General features: G+C 38.8%; 2 protein-coding genes across 6 annotated transcripts in view; one reads left to right on the top strand and one right to left on the bottom strand.

Annotated features, from left to right (window-relative positions):
• The window catches only part of cnksr2a (connector enhancer of kinase suppressor of Ras 2a), a 112,369-nt gene that overhangs the window by 13,522 nt on the left and 77,110 nt on the right, over positions 1-21,737 (bottom strand). The window contains exons 21-24 of one of the 4 annotated variants that reach the window (XM_012919328.3): positions 21,110-21,251; positions 19,797-20,015; positions 17,725-17,912; positions 11,689-12,918 (exon numbers count right to left, since the gene is read on the bottom strand). In XM_012919328.3, coding sequence (XP_012774782.1) covers positions 12,721-12,918; positions 17,725-17,912; positions 19,797-20,015; positions 21,110-21,251 — 747 coding nt within the window. In that variant the 3' untranslated portion in view covers positions 11,689-12,720. Of the gene's footprint in view, positions 1-11,688; positions 12,919-17,724; positions 17,913-19,796; positions 20,016-21,109; positions 21,252-21,737 lie in introns of those variants that run through there. The other 3 variants (XM_076888299.1, XM_012919329.5, XM_076888300.1) reach the window with 3 other exon arrangements.
• Positions 261-20,490, top strand: klhl34 (kelch-like family member 34). Of its 2 annotated transcripts, none has more exons than XM_004551838.3 (2): positions 261-2,532; positions 19,827-20,490. In XM_004551838.3, exon 1 carries the CDS (start codon positions 736-738, stop codon positions 2,518-2,520), a length of 1,785 nt encoding a protein of 594 aa, XP_004551895.1. In that variant the 5' UTR covers positions 261-735; the 3' UTR covers positions 2,521-2,532; positions 19,827-20,490. The 2 variants fall into 2 exon arrangements, 1 of the variants encoding a protein (XP_004551895.1); XR_013100152.1 differs by lacking the exon at positions 261-2,532 and adding an exon at positions 17,098-17,349 and having other exon boundaries at positions 19,827-19,963.

Below are 21,737 nucleotides of genomic sequence, written 5' to 3'. Positions count from 1 at the left end.
GTGCTACTATTCCTGTCACCATGAGAGTGCAGATTGGTGGCATGCCCTGGAATCTTGGTCCCAGACTGTAGCAGCTGTATTTACCAATGAGTTCATCCACTGGGTTAGACACTAAAGCCCTGCCAGGCTCCCTCTCGGTCTCTTTGGGTGTGGGGTCAGGGTGTTTATCCATGCATCTCCATGCTCGCTGGTTGGTTGGTGTGTATGATTCATGGGTGATACTCCCTCTTGGAAACGGAGAAAAGGGCAGCAGACAAACTCAAAACCAACAGAGCCGGGGTATCAGGGCAAGAGACATGAGGGCTTTGGGATGGTTCATGTTAAAGTGCCAAAAAGGGGGCGGGCTGTAGCATTGTCTGTGTTTGCAGGGGGCCATTATTAACCTCCGCATCATGGTGTCACATGCTCGCTGCTGAAGGCAGAGAAGGACAAACACACAGATGGAGAAAGCTTGCCAAAGGAGACACACTCTTTCCTGCGCCTCTCATTTCCTGCTTCTTGCTCTCCGACTAATATCCAATTCTTTTTACACTTTTTTGGTGCCGGCTTGTCAGCAACCTCTTTTTTTGACTTCACTCTTCAGCTTTTCCTGTGCTTGCTGTGTTTAATGTTTCTTCACCGTTGCTTCCTGGCTCCTTCCTGACAAATCTTTTTCCTTTAACTTGCTTTCACTTTTTTCAAAAGTTTCCTTATCTTCCTTCCATCATTTCCACTCTCTTGTCTGCCGTCTTTTGGATGGATAGCTACTCTGTCCTCTACAGTTCTTCCCACAGAACCGGACTTCTCTCTGGCTTCCAGCGCCTTCGCTCACAGAGGAAGATGTGTGATGTTGTCTTACAGGCTGGCGGCATATCTTTTCCCTGTCATCGCGCCCTTCTAGCCAGCTCCAGTGACTATTTTTGGGCCCTGTTTGGAGAGACTACTGCAGAGAGATTAGCAGGCTCCATTAGCCTCCCTGCGCTAACACCAGAGGGCTTAGATGCCATTCTGGACTTCCTGTATTCAGGTTGGCTCAGCATCTCACCCTCCACACTTCCTGTTGTCCTGGAAACAGGCAGGTACTTGCAGGTGGAAACAGCTGTGGCGATATGCGAGCGTTACATGACTGATGGTTTAAATGCCAAGAACTGCTGTGACTATGCTAACCTGGCTGAGCGCCACGCCCTCTCAAATGCACTTGAGGCTGCCAATCAAACCATTGCCATGGAGATGGGAAGCTTGATACAAGAAAGCAGGGACGATCTCCTGACGTTGAATATCGAATCACTGTTGGCGGTTCTGGATGCTGATGAGATACCTAGTGTTAAGGAGGTGGAGCTCATAAAGCTGGTTCTGGATTGGCTGGATGATAACGGGCCCCTCCCACTCCTGAAATCAAATCTTTTGTTGAGTCGTTTGCGCTTTGGATTGGTCCCCCCGTCTGACCTCACAAATATCAGCCATGCCCACAGAGCCATGGCCACACCTTTAATAAGGAGCCAGCTGACACGAGCATCCGAGTACCACAGGCTCGGTTCAACTCAGCCCATCAGGCAGAGCCGGCAGACAACGCTTAGAGCATCACCCAATTGCGTGCTTCTTGTGGGTGGCGGGTCCAGCACTGATTGGCCAGAAAAGCAGGTGATGGCGTTCGATCCAAAGAGAAAGAGGTTTTCATCTTTGACTTGTGTTCTTCCGCTGAGACTGAGAAATCCCTGCGTGTGCTCAGTGGGAGGTTTCCTCTTTGTGATTGGAGGAGATGAAGTGAAAGAGGGAGATGAAGATGAGAAAAGGCTTGTTACTGTAGCAACATCCAATCAGGTGTGGCGGTACGATCCTCGCTTTAGTTGCTGGGAGCAGGTGGAGTCCATGCTGGACAGGAGGGCACAGTTCACTTGCTGCGTGGTAGAGGATGTTATTTATGCTTTGGGCGGACGACACACACGACCAGACACCAACACACATGCCTCTGTAGCTTCTGTGGAGTTTTATGATATAGCCACAGGAGCATGGAGGAAAGGGCCACCAATGCCTCAGACACTTTACGGCCATGCCTCTGCTGTGCTTGACAACAGCATCTATGTGTCAGGTGGTGTTCCGGGTAACTATAGTTACACTCAGGATGAAAGCAGGGAGAGCAGCAGAGAGGTCTTCTTCTGGGATCTTAAAGGCAGAGTCTGGGAAAAGAGGGCATCCATGTCCATCGCCAGGTTCAGTCATCGCTTGGCAACTGCTCATGGCTACATCTATGCACTGCTGGGGATGTACGAACCCTTCTGTGATATTGAACGATACCATCCACAGTCAGATCACTGGATGCGACTCAAGCCGCTTCTCACTGGCTCCTTCAACTACGGCATGGTATCCATGTCATCTGGGAATCTTCTGGTTTTCGGAGGGAGAAGGTGGAGTAACGGGCAGGAGGTGGTTGTGAAGAGTGTGCTGGAGTATGATACAAAGAAAGATTGCTGGAGAGAGATCTGCCAGCTTCCCAGACCTCTCACTGGGACTGAGTGTACGCTGCTGCCTCTGCCAGACTAAAGAGCACAAAAAGTGAGAAATGTATTTTACAAGTGCTGAGAGCCAGTTCCTAAAGTGAGAATTTCACTTTGAGTGGGTGTAATATGGTATCAAAATGCTGAGCAGATGCTTTAAAATCAACCACAATGTAGTACATTTTACCCCCATTTTCCCCAGGCTGTTCAAACTCTAGGTTTTGGGTACTAAAACACAGAAATAAGGATATTGCTCATAGTTGAGCAATAGTCTTTGGGCCCTGTGCGGGAAACTAGGTTGGGGGACATGAAATGTTTACTACCACGCAGCCCTTAACAACTTCCTCAGTTGTAATACTTTTATTTTTTAATATTATTTCTGGTCTTTCTGGTCTAGGGAAAAATATCAAACAACTAGTTTTCTCCTACTAACAGCTAGCCTAAGGCGTGTTGTCTACACTTATTTGCATTTGACACATGAAGGTGTACAGCAACAAAGCAGTTTGGTTAGCTTAGCATAAGGCACACAGCCAAACACAGTATATAATTTTTAACACTTTTATGTCTACATTGATTAAAGATGTAGCCTAAGGTTTCATTTAATTCATTTTAAGCTAGCTGTTTTTTCTGTTTCCAGTATTTATGTTAGGCTAGGCTAGGCTAACCTTCTTCAAGATAATCCAAATATTTCTGATCTAGAGTTATATAAAAATCCCAAACAAAGCTCATATCTTTTTCCTTAATAGAAACCCTAAAGGTTTTAAATATTTTGTGTAATAGGTGGATAAAGGCTTTTCTCTGGTTTCATTCTTTAAGAAACCTAGCAACTACTATTTTGTAAGAATTATTTGTAATGTCTGAACGGATACACTCACCAAAGACTTTTTTAGAAACACCTTTCTAATACTGGGTTTGGATTCCTTTTGCCTTCATAACGTTATTCTTCATGCATAGATTCAACAAGGTGTTGGAAACATTCCTCAGAGATTTTGGTCTATATTGACATGATAGCGTCATACAGTTGCTGCATATCTGTTGGGTTCAGGTCCATGATGCTATAATTGACTGATTAGGTATTGCAATAACATAACATTTGAACACTTGAAAAAGTCGCAAGTGAGCGTATAATCTTCATAAACCCCTATTTTTTATGACAAACAAAAGGCTAATGCTGGTTAGCCATAGCAATGCTAGCTGATGTCCCTATCCCAGCTTTTATGATAAATTATTGTTTACTGCTGCTTAGTTCAACACTTGTAGATTTTCCAGAAAGATATATGAGAAGACCAATAAATATCTGTGTGCGTGTGCGCCCGCGCCCACACGTGCATGCATTTGTGTTTGTGTTAAATATGAAGCTAGTGCCAGTAAAACTAAGCTTATATTAGTTTAACAGAAACTTTAACATAACCTTTAAAAACAAATCTGATATTTAGAGGGGGTTTTTTATTAACCAAAGTGACTGTTTTTTTATTTTATTTACAAATTTATTTTAATTTAATTTATTTATTTATTAGGTTCGGTTCTAATCCTGCTGTCACGTATTTATTTAACATTAAACATTGCACCATAGATTAGAAAACTGATCAGTTACATGTGTAAGCTATTTATGACCAGCAGTATCAAGGGACAGAGTTGGCGGGGAGCACACTGAGTAACCTCTAATGTTTAAGTGTATGAAGTGTAAAGTTTCAGAGCTCTAATATGTGTCTGTCAGTTTAGAAACAAACAGCAACACCGAGGGCAAACTGAGCAGTAACACCAATATATTACTGGCCACTTGTGGGGATCAAATCATATAATTAACTATTTCTGTAGCGTTAGACTCACTAATCTTATTTACAGCAGGAGCAATGTTGTGTTTTACTGTATATAATCTATGTTCTTTATAGATCCTTATCATATTGTCTCTGATTGGAATAGCTGGTCAATTTTGTGCAGTCAAATATCAAATGGCCCTTTTATGTGAGCTAACACTAAGAAACCTTGGCTCTGTTGAACTTGGCTATGTTAAACTTCTCAAACCAGAGCTCTTTTTGCCTTCTACAGTGGCTCTCTGAGTGAATGAATATGAATATGAATATGAAAATTGTGTTTAAAAGTTAAAAGCAGTTAATCTTAGTTAAGTTTTAATCTTCTGTTAACTAAAAAGTACATCGCACCCAACATCTATCACCTGGCTTATCATTTTACTTTAACTCAACCTCAATAGCAATGCCTAGCATGGGGATATATATATATATATATATATATATATATATATATATATATATATATATATAGTCCTGAGTTTCCCCACCACTTATTGGATTCCAAAGCCAAAAGCCAGAGTGGAAAACAGAGAATTTAAAATACAGAATTAAAAATTAAAATGTAACAATTTGTGGATAGATTTCTTTGCTTTATTCCCCAGTGCTGCTGGCTTACCAATAGCCTTGATCTGTAAACTTTAAGTTAATATTATTTTTACAATTTGTAAAATGATTTAGCTGTAAAATTTGATTAATTTGAATGAACACAGGTTGAATAATGAAACTCACATGTTCTCCAGGTGGCATGGTTTTACAGCATAAATAAAAAAAACTCTCTCAAAGAGGATGTTTAAGTTCAATTCAATCAATTTTTTTTATACAGCGCCAAATCACAACAACAGTCGCCTCAAGGTGCTTTATATTGTAAGGGAGACCCTACAATAATACATACGGAGAAACCCAACAATCATATGGCTCCCTATGAGCAAGCACTTTGGCGACAGTGGGAAGGAAAAACTCCCTTTTAACAGAAAGAAACCTCTGGCAGAACCAGACTCAGGGAGGGGCGGCCATCTGCCATGACTGGTTGGGGTGGGGTTTTACTTCCAAACTACTACAAAGTACAGCTAAGTTCATAATTCTTTTTAATGACCACTAGGGATCAACTTTTGTAGTTGTGAAAAAGTTTTCTGTCCTAAAGATTTCATACGAAGCCAGGCATTGACCTGGCTTCTTATACCTGTTTATGTACTCAGTCACCTACTGCATAACTCATTGGGTCCATTTTGTAACAATCAAAAAGAAGAATAAATCAGGGTATGCTCATTGGCTAATGACTTGTGAAATTGTTAGCGAACGAGCCAACATGGCTCGAGGCTTCAAAATGGGATTTCACTAAGCAGTGGAAAATGGGAAAGTGGCTACATCTATGTTTTATGCTGTTTATGTTCTTTGCTATGACCCAACCTCCTTGCTCTAGAGATATTCATAAAATTATTCTAACTAACTCAGTATGAAGAAAAGATTAGCATTTTCAACTAAACATCTCACATATAAACTATACAGGCTGAGCACTGTGGCATTTTCCTTGCAGCTCTTTTGAGCATATGCCAGATTGATTCAGATTACTTTTAGTTCACTGAAAGTTAATTACAGTATGTAAGTATGTAAAAGGGAAGGGTCACCAAATATTCCAAAGAGTGTCACTCCAATGTAATTGTGTGTTAAGAAAAACAAGGGCTAAGCTGTGTGATAAATGGGATTTTTGGGAATAAGCAGAGGAGGTAAACAGATTCAGTGTGAAGAAGGTAACACTCAAACAGATGAGTTTTCAGGATGAGGCCAAGCTGCGGGATGAAATAGAGAAGTAAAAAAGAAAAAAAAAAACCAGCCGATAAGGTGATGAAGGTGAGGGTGACAGTGCTGAAATAACAACAACAGCAAAACTAAGGAGAATATCTTGCAGAATTTGCAGATAGAAATTGTAAAGTGTGCAGCATTGCAGCTTACCTATGAATAATTGAAGTTTTCTATTTGATAGATATAGAAAGAGCAGCAAAACAAGGATGTTGTGTGAGACTCTTTTTTTGTTTTCTTGTTCCACTTCATCTGCACTGACAGTCAAATAGACAAAGAAGGATGAAGCTGCAGAGTAGAAAAGCATTAGAGAGAAGCATCTGCGTTTCTGGGTAATAGCTTGGTAACTGCTGGAGATCATTACTGATGCACTTTTGCGCTTGTATCTGTTTCCATTTAAGTCTGAATGCACACTGTGCTATCTACAAAAATATTACGGTACTTATTTAGAACACCATCTGAGTTAAATGAATTTCTGAAAAAAAGAATAAAAGTGGAAATATGAAATGTTAATTTCAAGCTACCATGCTCTAATGTGTGATTATGACAATATTACATCAGGAAAGTTCTCACTGTCACAGCTGAGACTCAGCTTTTTTTTTCCTTTAATGCTTTTTTGTCACCAAAAAAGGGTAAATTTAGTTGGACAGCCACTCCTGGTGGCTCCAGACCAGCAAGCTGCCAGAACATCAGCTTTTATTGAACTTTTTACAGTTGCTGACGATTAATTAATTAGATCTGATCAGCAGCACCTGGTTGTTATTTATCTTCTTAAGAGTAATCAAGTTAATGCAGCCTAACAGTGCACCACATACTGTGTAGCTAAGCTAAATATAAGCAATTTTAGCCACATTTATTTGGTAGGTACTTTAGATAAATCGATTAGATAAATTAGATACATAGATTAGATAAATCTATGTAGATAGCTACAGAGATTTAAATTCCTAAATGACATAAAGAAACCAAGTACCAATTTGTACTTTACTGAAGTATTTTTATTTTCCCAACATGTCAGAGGGAAATGTATTTTTTCCACTAGGTCCACAGCTTCTATTTGTAGTAGCTACCATTTAATTTATAGAAAGATTTTTTTTGTTGAGATTTAGACATAAGTCTCTTGCATCAGGAAGGCATTCAGCATAAACGTGTGCCAAATCAAAACATGTAGATCTATCCACTGTGGCAACCCATTGTGAATAAAGAGGATGGGCTGTGGGGACTCCAGCCTTCATATGACCTTGAATCGGATAAGAGTCTAAGAAAATAGATGTTGTGTGATTTTTTTCATCCAATAAAAAAAACCTTTGGAAAGAACAAAAAAGTTGATTCCAACAATTCTGAAATGTAAATCTTGTCCTGACATTGTAAAAAGCAATCTTTAGATCTCTGACAGTTTTTCACAGGAAAATGTCCAAAAAGCTCCTTCTTTCTTTTCCTGTCAGTCATTTCAGATTCTCAGATTTATTCGGATGAGGACCAGTAAACTTAGCTTCTTAAATTAAAATAAAACAAGCTAACATATGCTGTTTGCAAATTGATCAGTCACATATGCTGCTCAAAGAAGTTAAGGTACCACACGATTATCACAGTATAACACAAAGTGAGTCAGGTACTCTTCAGGGAACTCAATCTGTCCATTTAGGAAGCATACATTTTTGGAGCAAATGAAAGTGACAGAGAGGCAACAACAAGGCAACGCCAAAAAAGGGAAATGTTTTGCAGGTGGTGGCCACAGACCAGCTCTCTCCTTATCCTGCCTCACTGATTTTCCTCTAGTTTTGCTTTTTGCCAGCGTCCTAATCGCTGGAGCGGTAACTGCAGTCTTCAGGTTACACAGATAGTCCAGCTCGTCAAGCCATCACAAAAATATTTGCTTTATGTCCATGGACAGTGTCATATAACATTGTATTGCAGGTAGGATGTGGACCCAGACTACAGGACACTGGAGACAGTGCATGAACACAGCTTTAATGCTGAAGATTTTTCAAAAATGCACAAATACAAAAACAAGGCAGGGCTGGAACCAGGAACAAAAACAATAGGAGTCTAGGGGAAACCACAGAACAAGGGTGCACACAGCCTAGAGGCAGGGAACAAGGGAAGACTCAGACAATAAATATACACCAGGTAATGAGGGAAGAGGAAATAGGTGGGAGCACAACTTGAAGTAATCACAGAAGACAAGACAAGGGAAGCAGAACCAAATATACAGCACGAGAGACTGGAGACCATCAAAATAAAACAGGAAACACCTAACACTGAGGCAAAACTGACACAGATAAAAAAACACGGAGACACGACTAAACAAGGGAGGCAAGAATACACAGGAACTCAAGGAAAGAAATATGAACCAAACTGAAACAGAACTAGATATGAACCAAAACATGAGGGAACTGTGCACATGCTACTGTGCAAAACTGAAATGGCCGACCAAACCACAGAACACAAAACCCTGAGTCTAACAGTTTAGAGGATATCAGGAGATGGGGTGTTACATGAGGAGAGCTGGACAGGGCCATCGAGCCAGCAGCAGCATCAATATCTGCTCGAGTGTGTGAGGAAAAACAGGAGCACTGCCAGAGCCCTACAAAGTGACCTCCAACAGGCTGCTCGTGTGCATGTTTCTGACTAAACTATCAGATAACAAGTGAGGATTTGAGAATACTTCTGGCTACCAAAGGAAAGCCAGACAGCTTGATATCCCTGGAGTTTAACTAACTTATTATACTGTAATAATAAGCTGTTTTATTTATGTATGTATTTGTGCAGTGTAATATGTAGAATAAATTAAATTTGTCACAGGGGAAATTTATTGCAGAAAGTCCTTGTTACTTTTACATTCATTGGTACTTTTTTATTTGTGGTACTTTTACGTATATAGCATTTTAAAAAGCTGAATTTATGATATCAATACGGACTAATTTTCACAGAACAGACCACAAAAAACACTTTCAGCGAAATGACCAACATTTTATTGATCCATCCTCATCTTTCAAGAGAGCATATAGAATGATTACATAAATAAATACTGTTTTTTTTTTAAATTAACCATAATTTATAGATCGAACATTAAACAATCTTTACTCGACGACAGTCTGTCCAAAAAGAAAAAAAAAACTGAACTAGAATTAGAGACTATCTTCCAAGACACTTAGTTTGCGCTCTATAAATAGAGATCTACTGTATGTAAAGATTTCAAACACAAAAACAGGAAAAAGAATACTGTTTTCATCTATAACAAAGACATGCTACTACAACCAACCACGGGCAGCAGCAGAGAAAGAGCATTCAGTCTATGTGCTTATTATTGTGTGTAGTTGTGTGTGTGTTTATATGTATTTATGATTGCTTTCATAGTTTTGTGCATTGACTTTGAGTATTAAGTCTTTTGGCAACAGCATAGCCTACAAATAACAAACTAATATATTTTTATTAGATTCATATTTCAGTTCCTATGCAAATATGGCCTCATATTCTCTATGCGACATGCAGGATACAGAGAGCCAAATGGTCTCCAAGGAAAAATCCACCCTTAGAAACTTTTGCATTCTTTTAAGTACTATAAATCTGCGATATTCAGAAAATCTTTCTGTGCTAAAAATGTCTCTTTGCTTTTTTTTGTTTTGGTTTAAATATTTTTGGAGGCTTTTGGGGCGAAACAGAGTAACTTTCCAGAGTTCATACACCTGTATTACTAGGAGTGTGGATGCCATATAAGGCACTGAAAACCAAATGAAAATAACGTCCATGTCTGGAAGTAGCAGTTGCCTAAAAACTAGATAGAAATGCGCTTTTATTTAAAGTTACATTTGTGCAAATTCAAAAATCTACAATAAGATTTGGGTAGATCTATAAAATTTCATATATCAATGATATTTCGGCTTAGAGAATTGTAGTGTACTTTTTTGTAAATTTCATGTATATAATGCGTCATGTATTAAAAAATGTAAAAAAAAAAAAAAAGTTTTGTGCTGAAAAAATATCAACAAAATTTGACACAAGGCTAGGCTATACTTGTGTAATACCACTTTGTACCACAAGATGATGCAGTGAGTCAATGTGACCTTCATTTAACGAGGCAAGTTATAAAGACTCTTATTTATGCTGCAGTCTCAGTAGGTAAATCAATAGCTGGACATTGTAACAACACCAAAATTATTAAGACTGTGTGACACAAACTTGTGAAATGAAGTTCATTGGCATTTTATTGTCTTTGAAATGGTTGCTTCAGGGATGGGGAACTAATCTGCAACCATTTGCATTAGGTTTCTGTACTCAAAGCAACCTTAGTGAGTAAAGACGGAAACAAAATAATAATAAGATGGAGTCAGTCCGTTGAATGGTGAGAAGTTGGCAAATATATTAGATCTGTGATAATATGGTCGAGGGTATTGCACGCTCAAGTTTCGTAACTACTTACAATCAGCCTCTGACAGAAAAAAAACCTTACCAGGCACCCACCAAATTTTCCTAGCTGCATAGAGGTTGTTAATCTATCTTTACTCTAGTGTGACTGAGCCAATACAAAGGTGGCCTACAAAAGGCAAAATATTTCCACATGTCCAATGGAAAAATGTCCCCTTGTGTTGATGAAAGTTTCACTTAAGGGTAATATCAAAGAGGTACATCTGAAGTAAAAGCTTTTATCTGGTATTATGTACAAATACACTGCATAAGAAAAACCAAAACTCTAGTGCTGGAGACAGCATGTTTCTATGGCTTTCATCCATCAGTTCACTGCATTGTTTCAATATTGATAGCTCTTAAAAATTTTGAGGCGATTTCTTCAATTTTGGCACCTGAACTCAAGGATAAACTGATTGGATTTTAGTGCTCAAGGGTTGAAACACACTTTTGTCAATAACCTGACAAAATTTCATATATCCAAAATGTTAAATTAATGTTAAGACAGACATGGAAGCAACTTGACTGGGTAATGGAGGGAGTAATCCTAATTTGACTTGCCCAAATTGTGGAAGATATGAAAAGTTGGATTTATTTACATGAAAAGAAAATCATAGCAAACAGAACCTGTGGGCTGAATCTGCCAATCATTGGTGAATTTCTTGCATCAGTTCTTCCCATAATCACTGATGTCAATGGTTCAAACTATGGGTCCAGTAATTTTGTGTTGACTGGTGCCATTTTTGGGTAGGAAACCAGTTCTAGATTGGGAGCTGGCAACTGCACATAGGTGGAACAGAACTGTACTTCTTTTACTATACTATATATAAACATTCATATCTGCAAAAGCTAAAAAGAATATTCATCAGTGAGAAGCTCTCTCAGATTTAGGAAGCTCCATCTATAGTTAGACCAAGTTTCTAATTTTCAGTGCAATAATAATTATAATGCAAGACAAAACCTTTTATCATCATTGCAAGAAATGTTAAGTAAAGCCATGTAACATTATATTTTCCTCTTTCTGTGGATGGCACCTAGTATTTGTTTACATGTCATTAAAATGCAGCTTTCAATATGTATACAAAGTAAACGAAACATTAGACATTTCTAGTAGCTGTTTTTGTTTTGCAATTAATAAAAGTATCATTAAAAGATCCTATTTTATTTACTATTGTGTAAAAATTTTAAAAGAAACTTGAAAACTCCCTTGATCATTGCAAGCTTTTATTCTCGAAGCAACAAGAATAACTGTTGTTCTCTATTTATGCCTGTATATGTCTGTACAACAGATTTAACTGCATGTAGTGTTCTATTTTTCCAAATGTAAAAACCACACTGCTTTAATGTGCATATGCGAAGTTATAAAGCAGTAAATGGCAGTTTCTGAAAGGCATACTGTGTTTTTGGAGTGTGAACTGAAGTTCAATAATAAAGCAACAGCAGATAATGGGCTCCTAACTACACCATGTGATGCCTGATGCATTGCTAGAAAAGCATTTGAGGGTGGATTTTTCCTTCAAATGGGTCCTATTCCAGGAGGAGTGTGCATGCTTCAGGTCCAGCCCAGCACAGTACACGAATCTACCAAACCAGCACAAACAAAAGTCTCTAAAACTAGATAGAAACTGAGACTAGTGTTTTGTTTTGTTTTTTAAAAAAAAGACCTTTGCTTATTGTTGTCTACTGTAGCACTCACTGTACAGTAAATATCATCATAGACATCAAGTATAAGGCTTGAAAGAATACAACGTATGTGGCTATTAGAGCGTCTATGAGACACTGTGCAGTCACAGTATGAAAATGGCACAATAAGCAAGATGGAGAAAGATACAACTCTGTAATCCCACTGGATGAGAAGTCTGTATGAAGATGATGAAGATCCTTCTTTATATGGTTTTCCATGGAGAGTATTTTAGGTACGCAGCACAAAAGCTAACATATAATACTCAAGAATCAGTGTCAGTGTCCACCCTCGAGCCATCTGGAGTGGCATGACCAATCAGCTCGAAGACTGATGTGACACGAGGGTCTTCGCAAAAACACGTCATGTTGCACTTGTCACACGGCGGCTGCTCAAAGCGCATCTCTACTCTCGCCTCTCGACTCAGTTCGTCACTAAGATTTCTCCGATCGCAGCTCTGATGCCTCAAAGCATCAACTGCAATTTGTTCAACTCAATCCAAAATCAGCTGATGAGAGCAATTTAAGCGTGTGTGTTGCTTTTGCTTTTCGCGTCAGACGTGCGTCTCAATGTAGGAGTGCGTGTGAGAGAGCGACGGGGTGAGGGGCGGGCCAGGATCTGAGTCGGCGGCCGAGTTCGGCTCCTGAGTGAACAGCTCCTGATAGGCTCTCTTCCACTCCTGGAACTCTGCCGACGACAGCTGGGGTTTGGCCAGCAGCCTGTCAATCAGCGCTAGTTCCCCCTCCCTGTCCTATGGGGGATGCAGAAACAGAGGAGGGGCGGGTCACTTTTCAAAATATCGCTCTTCTTTAAGACGCAGACACACGGAAAGCAAGACACACACTTAATGGGGATACACTAAGATTTGGGGAGATTTGACATGTGATCACCTTGCATAGAACACTTAAAAAACAACTGTTTTCATCCGTCATTGTTCTACTGAATATATTCACTACCTTCCATGTGTATTCACAATGAATGCATGGGCTACTTTTGAAGTAATTCAGTGTATATAATTTGGTAAATTTCAGTATCGCATTTTGAAACACCTTTAAATTACTACTTAGTTCATCATTCAGCACATTATCTACTATTAACTAATCCACTCGTAGGACATTTATTAAAACCTATTTAAATTAATATTTAATATTCTTGGGCAGTATGCAGTATATTAAGGCACTAAATACACTATTGTTAATATATACTGATGCAGTAATGCATTTTAATTCCACAATAGTAATAACTTTTGCATGATGATTACCACAAAAACTTTTATAGAAGAACGATGTAAGCATGTCAAAGTGTTGACGTTTCTCTGAGTTAGGACTAAAAGAAGCATCAAAATAAACACAGCTACCAATAGTAAAAGTACGAATTGTGAATAAAAAAATACTATACTGTTCAACTTCAGCTAGAATAGCCTAGTGTTTGATATTATCATTAGATACTGCTTGATAACTGATATGACTATATCATGAATTACTATGATTAAAATGATAATTTTTAAGATGATTATTACTATTATTAGCAGTAACAGTAGTAGTAAGAGTCAAAATATAATACTTGGCTAAATGTAGTTTCCAAGTGTTGTAACAGACCCACTTTTGCTACTATTTTAAGAAGTAAAAAGGTCTTATTGAAAAAAAAAAAAAGATTGTAAGCATTTATAAAAATGTATTATTTATTTTATTTATATTAAAAACCTATTAAATTCATATTTAAAACTGGGTTTGTTTTTTGAAAAGTCACCTTTTTCCTATCATAATACATCAGAAAACTAAAAATGTTTCTGTTTGACAAGTTACATTCTTCAGATGCTAATAAATGAAATAATGTTTTTTAACTTTTTTTTAAAGCAATGATCTAATTGTGCGATTCTAATTGTAGATGTCTAATATTTGTATTAGCCCCTTTAAAAACGAGTTCCTCTTTGTTTGATAAAAGTTAAACACATTCACTGGATCTTTCTTTCTTTATAACTTATCTAAGCCTCTTTGTTCAAGTGACAGTTAATGAATTTGAAATGCATCAGCAGTTACAAACATTTTTGTGACAGCACTGTCAACTTTCTTTTCTAAATTACATGGGAAATCATTGTTAATAAATTGTGTATAATTGAAAGGCAACGATGATATGTTGCTATATGACAGCGGTATCGTGATGGTGAAATATACATTGCTTCAGTTAATGTTCAGTCAGTAGTAGATTATTTCTAATTTAGCACTTCATGATCTTCGACTTTGTGCTGAAGCTGTTATTAAACACAACACACGAATCTCTTCTCTTGTTATTCCTTCTGCCATCACATTCTCATTCAAATGTATCATGTTGTTTTGGTCCAATTTTAATGTGCAGAAACACACAAAGAAAATATGAAATCCTTTGTTGTTTCCACAGCAACCACTGCAGATATGTTGATGCTGCCTGAACGCACAAATCCAACCTGATCCCTTGTAAATAGCAATTAAAATGTAGCCTCTACTAGGGTCACTGTGGTGTCTTCTGAAGATTATTTGTGAAACTTTTCATCCATGCTCCCCCCAAAGCTTGGTATATACCTTTAAAAGACGCGAGACAAGCAAACAAACACATAAGCTTCCCCACCCAACCAGACAAAAAAAACCTGATGTACCTGCAAGCAATAAATCCTCCATGCCCTCACTTGCCATCCCGCCCCCATACACGGAGGAAGCAACAAAGAAACAAACTCTAGAGACATAAAAAAAACAGCAAAAGAGCCACCCAGCCTGGGAGCATCACTGCTGCTCAGACAGCATGAAGCAACAGACGGCTGCTTGACATCTGAGGACTCTGAGGAGACACACTGTGACAGATAACGCCACTAAAACTAACAAGACAGACATCTTCCAGCACATGAGCGGTGTTTATGTGTGCATCACAGTCAGAAATTATCATAAATATACAATTATGAAATAAATCCTCATGGAGAGAGCCATTCTTCTGTCTTATCATAGCTTTAACAAATGTTTTATTTTTGAACAGATGAGAAAAAGTGTTTCTATTTTACAAGCAGCACGTTTTGCCTTGAGGTCAATAGCCTTTGCACAATTTCTGAAGTAAACCATTATTTCAAGAAATCTTACAGTTCAAAAGGTTTGTGAAGAAGGAATGGGGAGGAGGCAGTTTCTGATAAGATTTTAGAGGAGTATGACCTGTAAGATTAATAATATGAGGTGAAATACAGTGTTGCATTTCACAAAAATTGAATTCTATGGAAGGAAAATAAAGTTCAACAAAACTGACCTTTTGCTAAGCTCCAGACTCAAAAGTGTCTGTTCCTATATGCCTTTATTGTTTGTGTGAGTACCTACTGGCAGCAACTTCTCTTACTGAGGTCCATTTCGTTGTTTTTAGTAAGCAAACGTCTGTTCCCGAGAGCAATTCTGTTAACCATCGTGTTGTGTCCTAGTCAAACGTTTTACAGATTTCACAGAAGAGCTGAAAATAAAGCCAATGCAGAAATGCCTCAAAGCTGCAGCTTCTCAAAAGGCCCTTTGAGGCCGCCTCCAATACTGATTCAATCTCCATAGATTCTCAAAATATCCAAATTTACAGCACAAATAAAGATGTTTGGAAAAATGGATTTTGTGTTTTTAGCATGCAAACTGTATCCTTCTTTAAACTCGGTTAAAGGTTAAACTTATGGATCATTAAGGGTGTGGCCGCTTTGAGTTTAAGGTTATGAGTCTCTACTGAAAGACACTGTAAGGAGTCGTCTGTACACCTGTTTTGGCAGATATAGTTTGGTTTGAGGCTGTTCACCAAAATTAACATCTCATTGGCTAACAGTTGCATACCGAGCCAGCAAACACAGATGACAGGATTTCTATACAATTTTGCTTTTAACTTCTGTCGTAAAATACTTTTTTTTTTTATTGCATTACTTTTCTCCAGCAAATATTTTATCTAGAGAAGGGGTCTCGAACTCCAGTCCTCGAGGGCTGGTATCCTGAAACCTTTCCATGTTTCTCTTTTCCAACACACCTGAATAAAATTAGTAGGTCACTAGCAAGAGTATAGAACTTGACTGCATGTTGAAGTGGCAAACACTAATCCTACTCAAGTAAATTTAAGTCAATGTTAAGTGTTTGGAAAAATTTACTCCTAAAAGTACTTTTATTGCACCATGTTCATTCACTCACGAGCTGCTGTAACATGAATCAAATGGCTGAATTGCCACCTAAGTTCTATCCAGTTGTTAAGTGATGACGTGGCGAATCCTACTTCCGGGCCTAAAGTAGTCGGCGTTTAATATGGCTTTTGTGTTGTTAACATGTTTAATGTTATGTATTTTCTTCTATTTAATCTCAAAAAGCTCCTAAAACAGTCAGTGATCACTGTTGACCTCCCTCAGCTTTTATTACCGCTAATCATTTATTTAAACTCAGTTTTTAAAACCTTAGGATGTAACTACAGCCCAGCCCATGCAGCAGTATATGAATGACTAACCTCGTATTGTGGATGGATTATCTCAGTTGTTCTCCTGGCTGAAGTTTAGTCCTTTTACACCATCCTGCCATGCGATTACATTTGTTCCTGACCACTGAGAACACTCACGGTAACTTTTATCGAGTGGAAAAAAAGTTAGCTTGTTTATATGCTATGCTAACATAGCTGTGTCGCTAGCGGTCACGTAGCACATCATTATATACCAGCTAGCCAAACTTCAGTAAGCCTACAAACGTCACTGCTGTTTAGTTCTCTGTCTACATTTATGTTGGAAGTGATAACAGAGCTGTACGTTTTAATTTGTTTCCAAAACCCCCAGTCAGGACATGCTATATTGTATTTAGATAGAAGCTAGCGAGCTAACTTCCTGCTAACTTCTAACTCCGTTAAATGTCATAAATTCCGTTTTCATGGATGCCTGGATGTTAAACTCAATCGTTACACCTGGTAGAGCAGAACGCTGATCATTTTATTATAGATGAAAGACTTTAGACAGTTTTTCAACTCTCAGTAATGCCATAGTGATCGTTTGATATATGGACCTGTAGCGGAGTTTAGGCCCAGACACGGCTAGTGACGTCAGACTGAACAACCGGATAGAGTCTTGCTAATGTCCTACTAATTGTGTTCAGGTGTGTTGCAACTGGGACACATGGAAAGGACACCGGACCTCGAGGACTGGAGTTCGAGACCAGTATCCCACACACATACTGTCAGTATCAGCAGTACACTGCAATAGCAATTAATTTTGTACAAGTGAAAATAAATGCACCACAAACATCAAAAACAACTTTAACTGAAATGTTAGTTTTTTTTATTTCTTCAAATGTGGTAAACGTCTTGCTTATAAAATGTTTGTACGCTGGTTTGTTTTTTATAGTATTTCAAATGGCCAGAAATGCATCACACAAACCCGGTGTCTACATCTGTACAAACATCGACAAGAGTTTGGGTGAGAGGTTAGGGAAAGGTCAGTCGTCTCGTCAGAAATTAAAATCCTCCTGTGCCTCCGTAAGTGTGCATGTGTTTGGCGTGCCCCCGTGCTCGTCTTGCGCATGTGTCTATATGAATGAGAGTGAGGACCAACCTTCAACGTGGAGGTCAGTATGCGGAGGCGGTGCAGGCGCTCGTTGAGATGAGGGTCAGCGGCCCTTCGGAGAAATGACTGCCTGAACTCTGACTGACCTTTGGACTCCGACCCCCGACCCAGAGGACAGACCCCACCCTGCTCGCACGCACGAAACAGGTCGCCCAGCGAGGCACCTTCACTGCCACCTTCAGAGCAGTCAGAGGGGAAACAGAGACCCGCACATTTAATGTTGAGTTGAACTCTTTGCTTCACATCTGTTACAGGATTAGAAGCTAAAAGGCCGGGGAGCGCCTTAAGTTATATCTCAGATCAACCACTGGAGGACAGCAGCACACCTCGACACATCTACGACATTGTGTAATGATTTGTATTAGTCACAGCAGGATTATTAACGAGGAGAAAATCCTGTCAGCCTCAGGGACACCCTCATCACTTTGGCAGTTTTATTTCCTTGCTCACATTATAATTGATTGTTCAATCCATTCCCTAACAAATGCAACATATATCATGCTATTACATAAATCAGTCTTATTTACTCTTGCAGTCCTTTCTTTTCATATGCTGCTTGCCTCACCTTGGCAACAGGAGCACCGTGGTGTCATTAGCCTCATTAGATCAATGTATGACTGCAGTGTGCTCTGCTTCAAGCTGATGATGATTTAAATGGATATGTCTGTGCCTGAGAGCAGTTTTTATATATGGCACATGTGCTGACATCTTCACCTTAAAAAGAAATTTCCTTTTTCCCCCTCCCCCTCAGTCTCTAGTGGCTGTCATTCACAGCGAGACACATTTTTGCGCTCTGCTGTTACCCAAAAAATGCATCACTGAGAGCAGCACCAGCTTCTTCTGCTGAGTTAATCCCCAACATAAAATATTTTGTCCTTCAGTGAAATCGAGAAGGTCAAACATGCAATTATTTTTTTCCAGATTTGATCATTCCAGCTCGTTGTGTCAGTGGCTAGAACTAGCTCAGAATTAGCTGTCATTGTATGAAACACCCGAGCCCCCGTTATTATGGAGCAATATTAAGTACTTGGAAGTATTTTCCCTCATTGAGCTCTTGCAGTGAAAATAGTGTGCAGCACATAGCAATTCAACAAATGTCATGAAAACCAGACTGTATATAAAAGCTAGACATAGTCATCGTGGCATCACCCATTGGTTTTGGACTACAGAAAACCTCAATCTTGGTGTTTTTGCTCCCACAAGTTACTGAATTTGAAAGCCCTAAGTTATAAGCTAAGGGTAGTGAGCATGTGTAGCAATCTGCATCCAAAAACCACACAGGTACAAAGCATAGACACGGATACTGGTGCTTAGAAACCGATAATTGGTGCTTAGTAACAGACTGATAAAATACTAGAATTTCACTTAGAATGAACTGTAACTCGCAGCAGGCCATATCATTTTTGGCATTTAATTCAATTAAATGGCTCTAAAAGGTTAAAACACAGCTTTGGGCCAGCCTCAAGTGGTCAAGAGAGGAACTGCAGTTCTGCAGTGGGGAATTTTGCATTGGCTTTAGTTTTCATCCACAGACGTGGCTGCTTGCAGTCTCATAGCAACATAATGAAATTCTGTTGTTAAAAGAAGTTTTCAAAGTTTGAATTGTGAGGCTTTTTTCTTGCTTTCAGACAAAGCAGCAACCTCACTAATGGCCCTTAAAGAAGACCATGTAGCTTGGGAACGGCTGGTTTAAACCATTTGTGCAATCCTTTAGGAGAGCTCATTATTCTCCCCTATATAACATTTCATATGTTTCTCTGTTATTTGAATTTATTTTTTTCTAATGCAACACTGCTTGTTTGGTAGCTAGTTTTAACTGTTAAATTGCATCAATGTTCAGATGTTGTGGCTGGTTCATAGTCTGATTTAAAGTATTTTCGCTTTATTTTTATTGCCTAAAATCTCTGTGTACTGTATAATGAATGCTGCTTTTGTCTTTACTGTAGTGTTGATTTGGTGTTAAAACATAGTGAATAAAAATAATGCTTCCGGATTAGCTTTAAGCTCTCTGTGCCCTTGTAAGCATTTCACACCAAAAGCCTGATCCAGCATGAACTCACCGTTGTGTGTTTGCTGTTCTTCTTTTGCAGGCGGTGCGAGGAGCGTGTGGAGGTTGCTGTCTCGTGGCAGTGTGAAGCTGCGGGGTTTCCCTCCCTGGGTTGCCATAGGAATCAGCCTCTGCATTGCCATGGGCAACGGGACATTCCTCGGAGCAGGAAGAGTGTAAACGGCTCCGGCCATCATTGAGCCACCACCTGGCTCAGCAAAGACGGCGTCCTCTGCAATGAAAAGAAAAGAAAATTGATTTGCTGTTATTTGAGTCATGAATGCAACATGACTCATTTCTTTAAAAGAACACTCTGTTCAATACAGTAACATTTATTTTAAATATATTCTGACTGAATCAGAGACACATTGCTATTCCAGCTTTAAAGCCACTGTCCACATTGGAGCATCAGAAAGAACACTTAACACATACATTACTATTAAACACAAGATCATATATAAAACACACAAGCTTCAAGCTGCATCAGCAGCTGCACAAAATATTTGACAAATATCATTGCAGGCAGGGGTCAAAGTTGATTTTAATGAGGGAGAGCTGAAGCTGATGATCACAGATGATAGCAGACAGTTTTCATGGGGGCGCTTTCTTGAGCAGAGAGTAGTTCCTGTCAAAACACTAGAAATTCTGCTCTGTGTATGGACCTTTCAAAATTTTAATGGCACACTTTCTGGAAACGCTTTCTTGTTCTTGGTATTAATAAAATAACAATCTAAGATATAGCAAATTTTAAAAAAAAAAACACTTTTTTTGCAGTTCTGTTACTTTTAGTGAAGCAACCATTTTGTTAAATTTGATGGGGTAAAAGTACAAAGGTATAATATACAGTATATATAAGTATATATAATAAGTCTATATTTCTATATAAGACACTGCTATACAAGACCATATTGTACAGAATTAATTATTAATTAATTAATTCACTCATTTATTTTATAGCTCAGGGAAAAAAAATGGCATTCCTGGTACAGGTAGATACAGTATTGAAGATGGACATAACTAATATGATGTCATCATGTTATCATGATGTCATCCACTGGTTTCTACAGGCTTGTTTTGAAGCCTCAAGATGAGCATTTCCACTGTTGTCATCTTGTTTTTAAAACAAATGTGATAGGAAGGGGCGTGCCTTACTGTGAAATTGATTGCTCATTGACTCTATCCACAACTATCGCCATCTTTTGGCCTTGAGATAAAATGCAGGCTTAAGGCACTTTCACACTGGTTTAATTTTTCCAAGCAAATGCTACGTCTATGTTTCATAATGTCAGTGCATGGAATAAGAGTTTGCATGACAGAAAACACTACCAAGTGGTCCAGTTTGAAGGTAGTGCAGTCCAGCCTCGGTCAATGGCGTCTCAATCAGGTCCTGCCAAGAGCGCCTCTGCGATGATGAAGAGCGGCCCGGGGACCCTGTCTCACTACTGCCCCCAGCAGGACTGGAGCGGTACTACAGAAAACAACAGATAAACAAATTATTCAGTAGACTTACCAGATGCAATCAAAGCATGTGGTCCCATATGAAGGCAGCTCCTATATTACAAATTGTAGTTTATTGTTGGTAAAATGTATTTCTCTAAACATAATATGCTAATTAGGAAACAGTCTGTTGCACTATATTCATCATCTTCTAGAGTCTGAACTTAGGAACAAAATCTATTTGATATAATTTATACGGTAATTGAAATCAAGAGTCCCACACTATAGTTAGTAATAGTATACCACCATCAGTTGGCTGAACCATTGATATACATGCAAAGCTGGGTGGATCCACGCTTTACTTGTTCTTTTAACATCAGAATGTCACAGCAGAACTATGTAATGGTTGTGTGGAAAAATCTCAGTGGATCAGTACTTTCTGAAATATTGAGACCAGCCTGTCAATAACTATCCCACATTCAAAGTCACTTCTTACCCATTCTGATGCTCTTTTTAA

This window comes from Maylandia zebra, linkage group LG9 (assembly GCF_041146795.1).
Source record: "Maylandia zebra isolate NMK-2024a linkage group LG9, Mzebra_GT3a, whole genome shotgun sequence".
NCBI lineage: Eukaryota > Metazoa > Chordata > Actinopteri > Cichliformes > Cichlidae > Maylandia > Maylandia zebra.
The sequence above is the reverse complement of the archived record's forward strand: the minus strand, read 5'-3'. Positions and strand labels throughout refer to the sequence as shown.

Bases quoted from the DNA above. Each gene is read 5' to 3' on its own strand.
- klhl34 (XM_004551838.3), top strand. From the start codon at position 736: ATGGATAGCTACTCTGTCCTCTACAGTTCTTCCCACAGAACCGGACTT.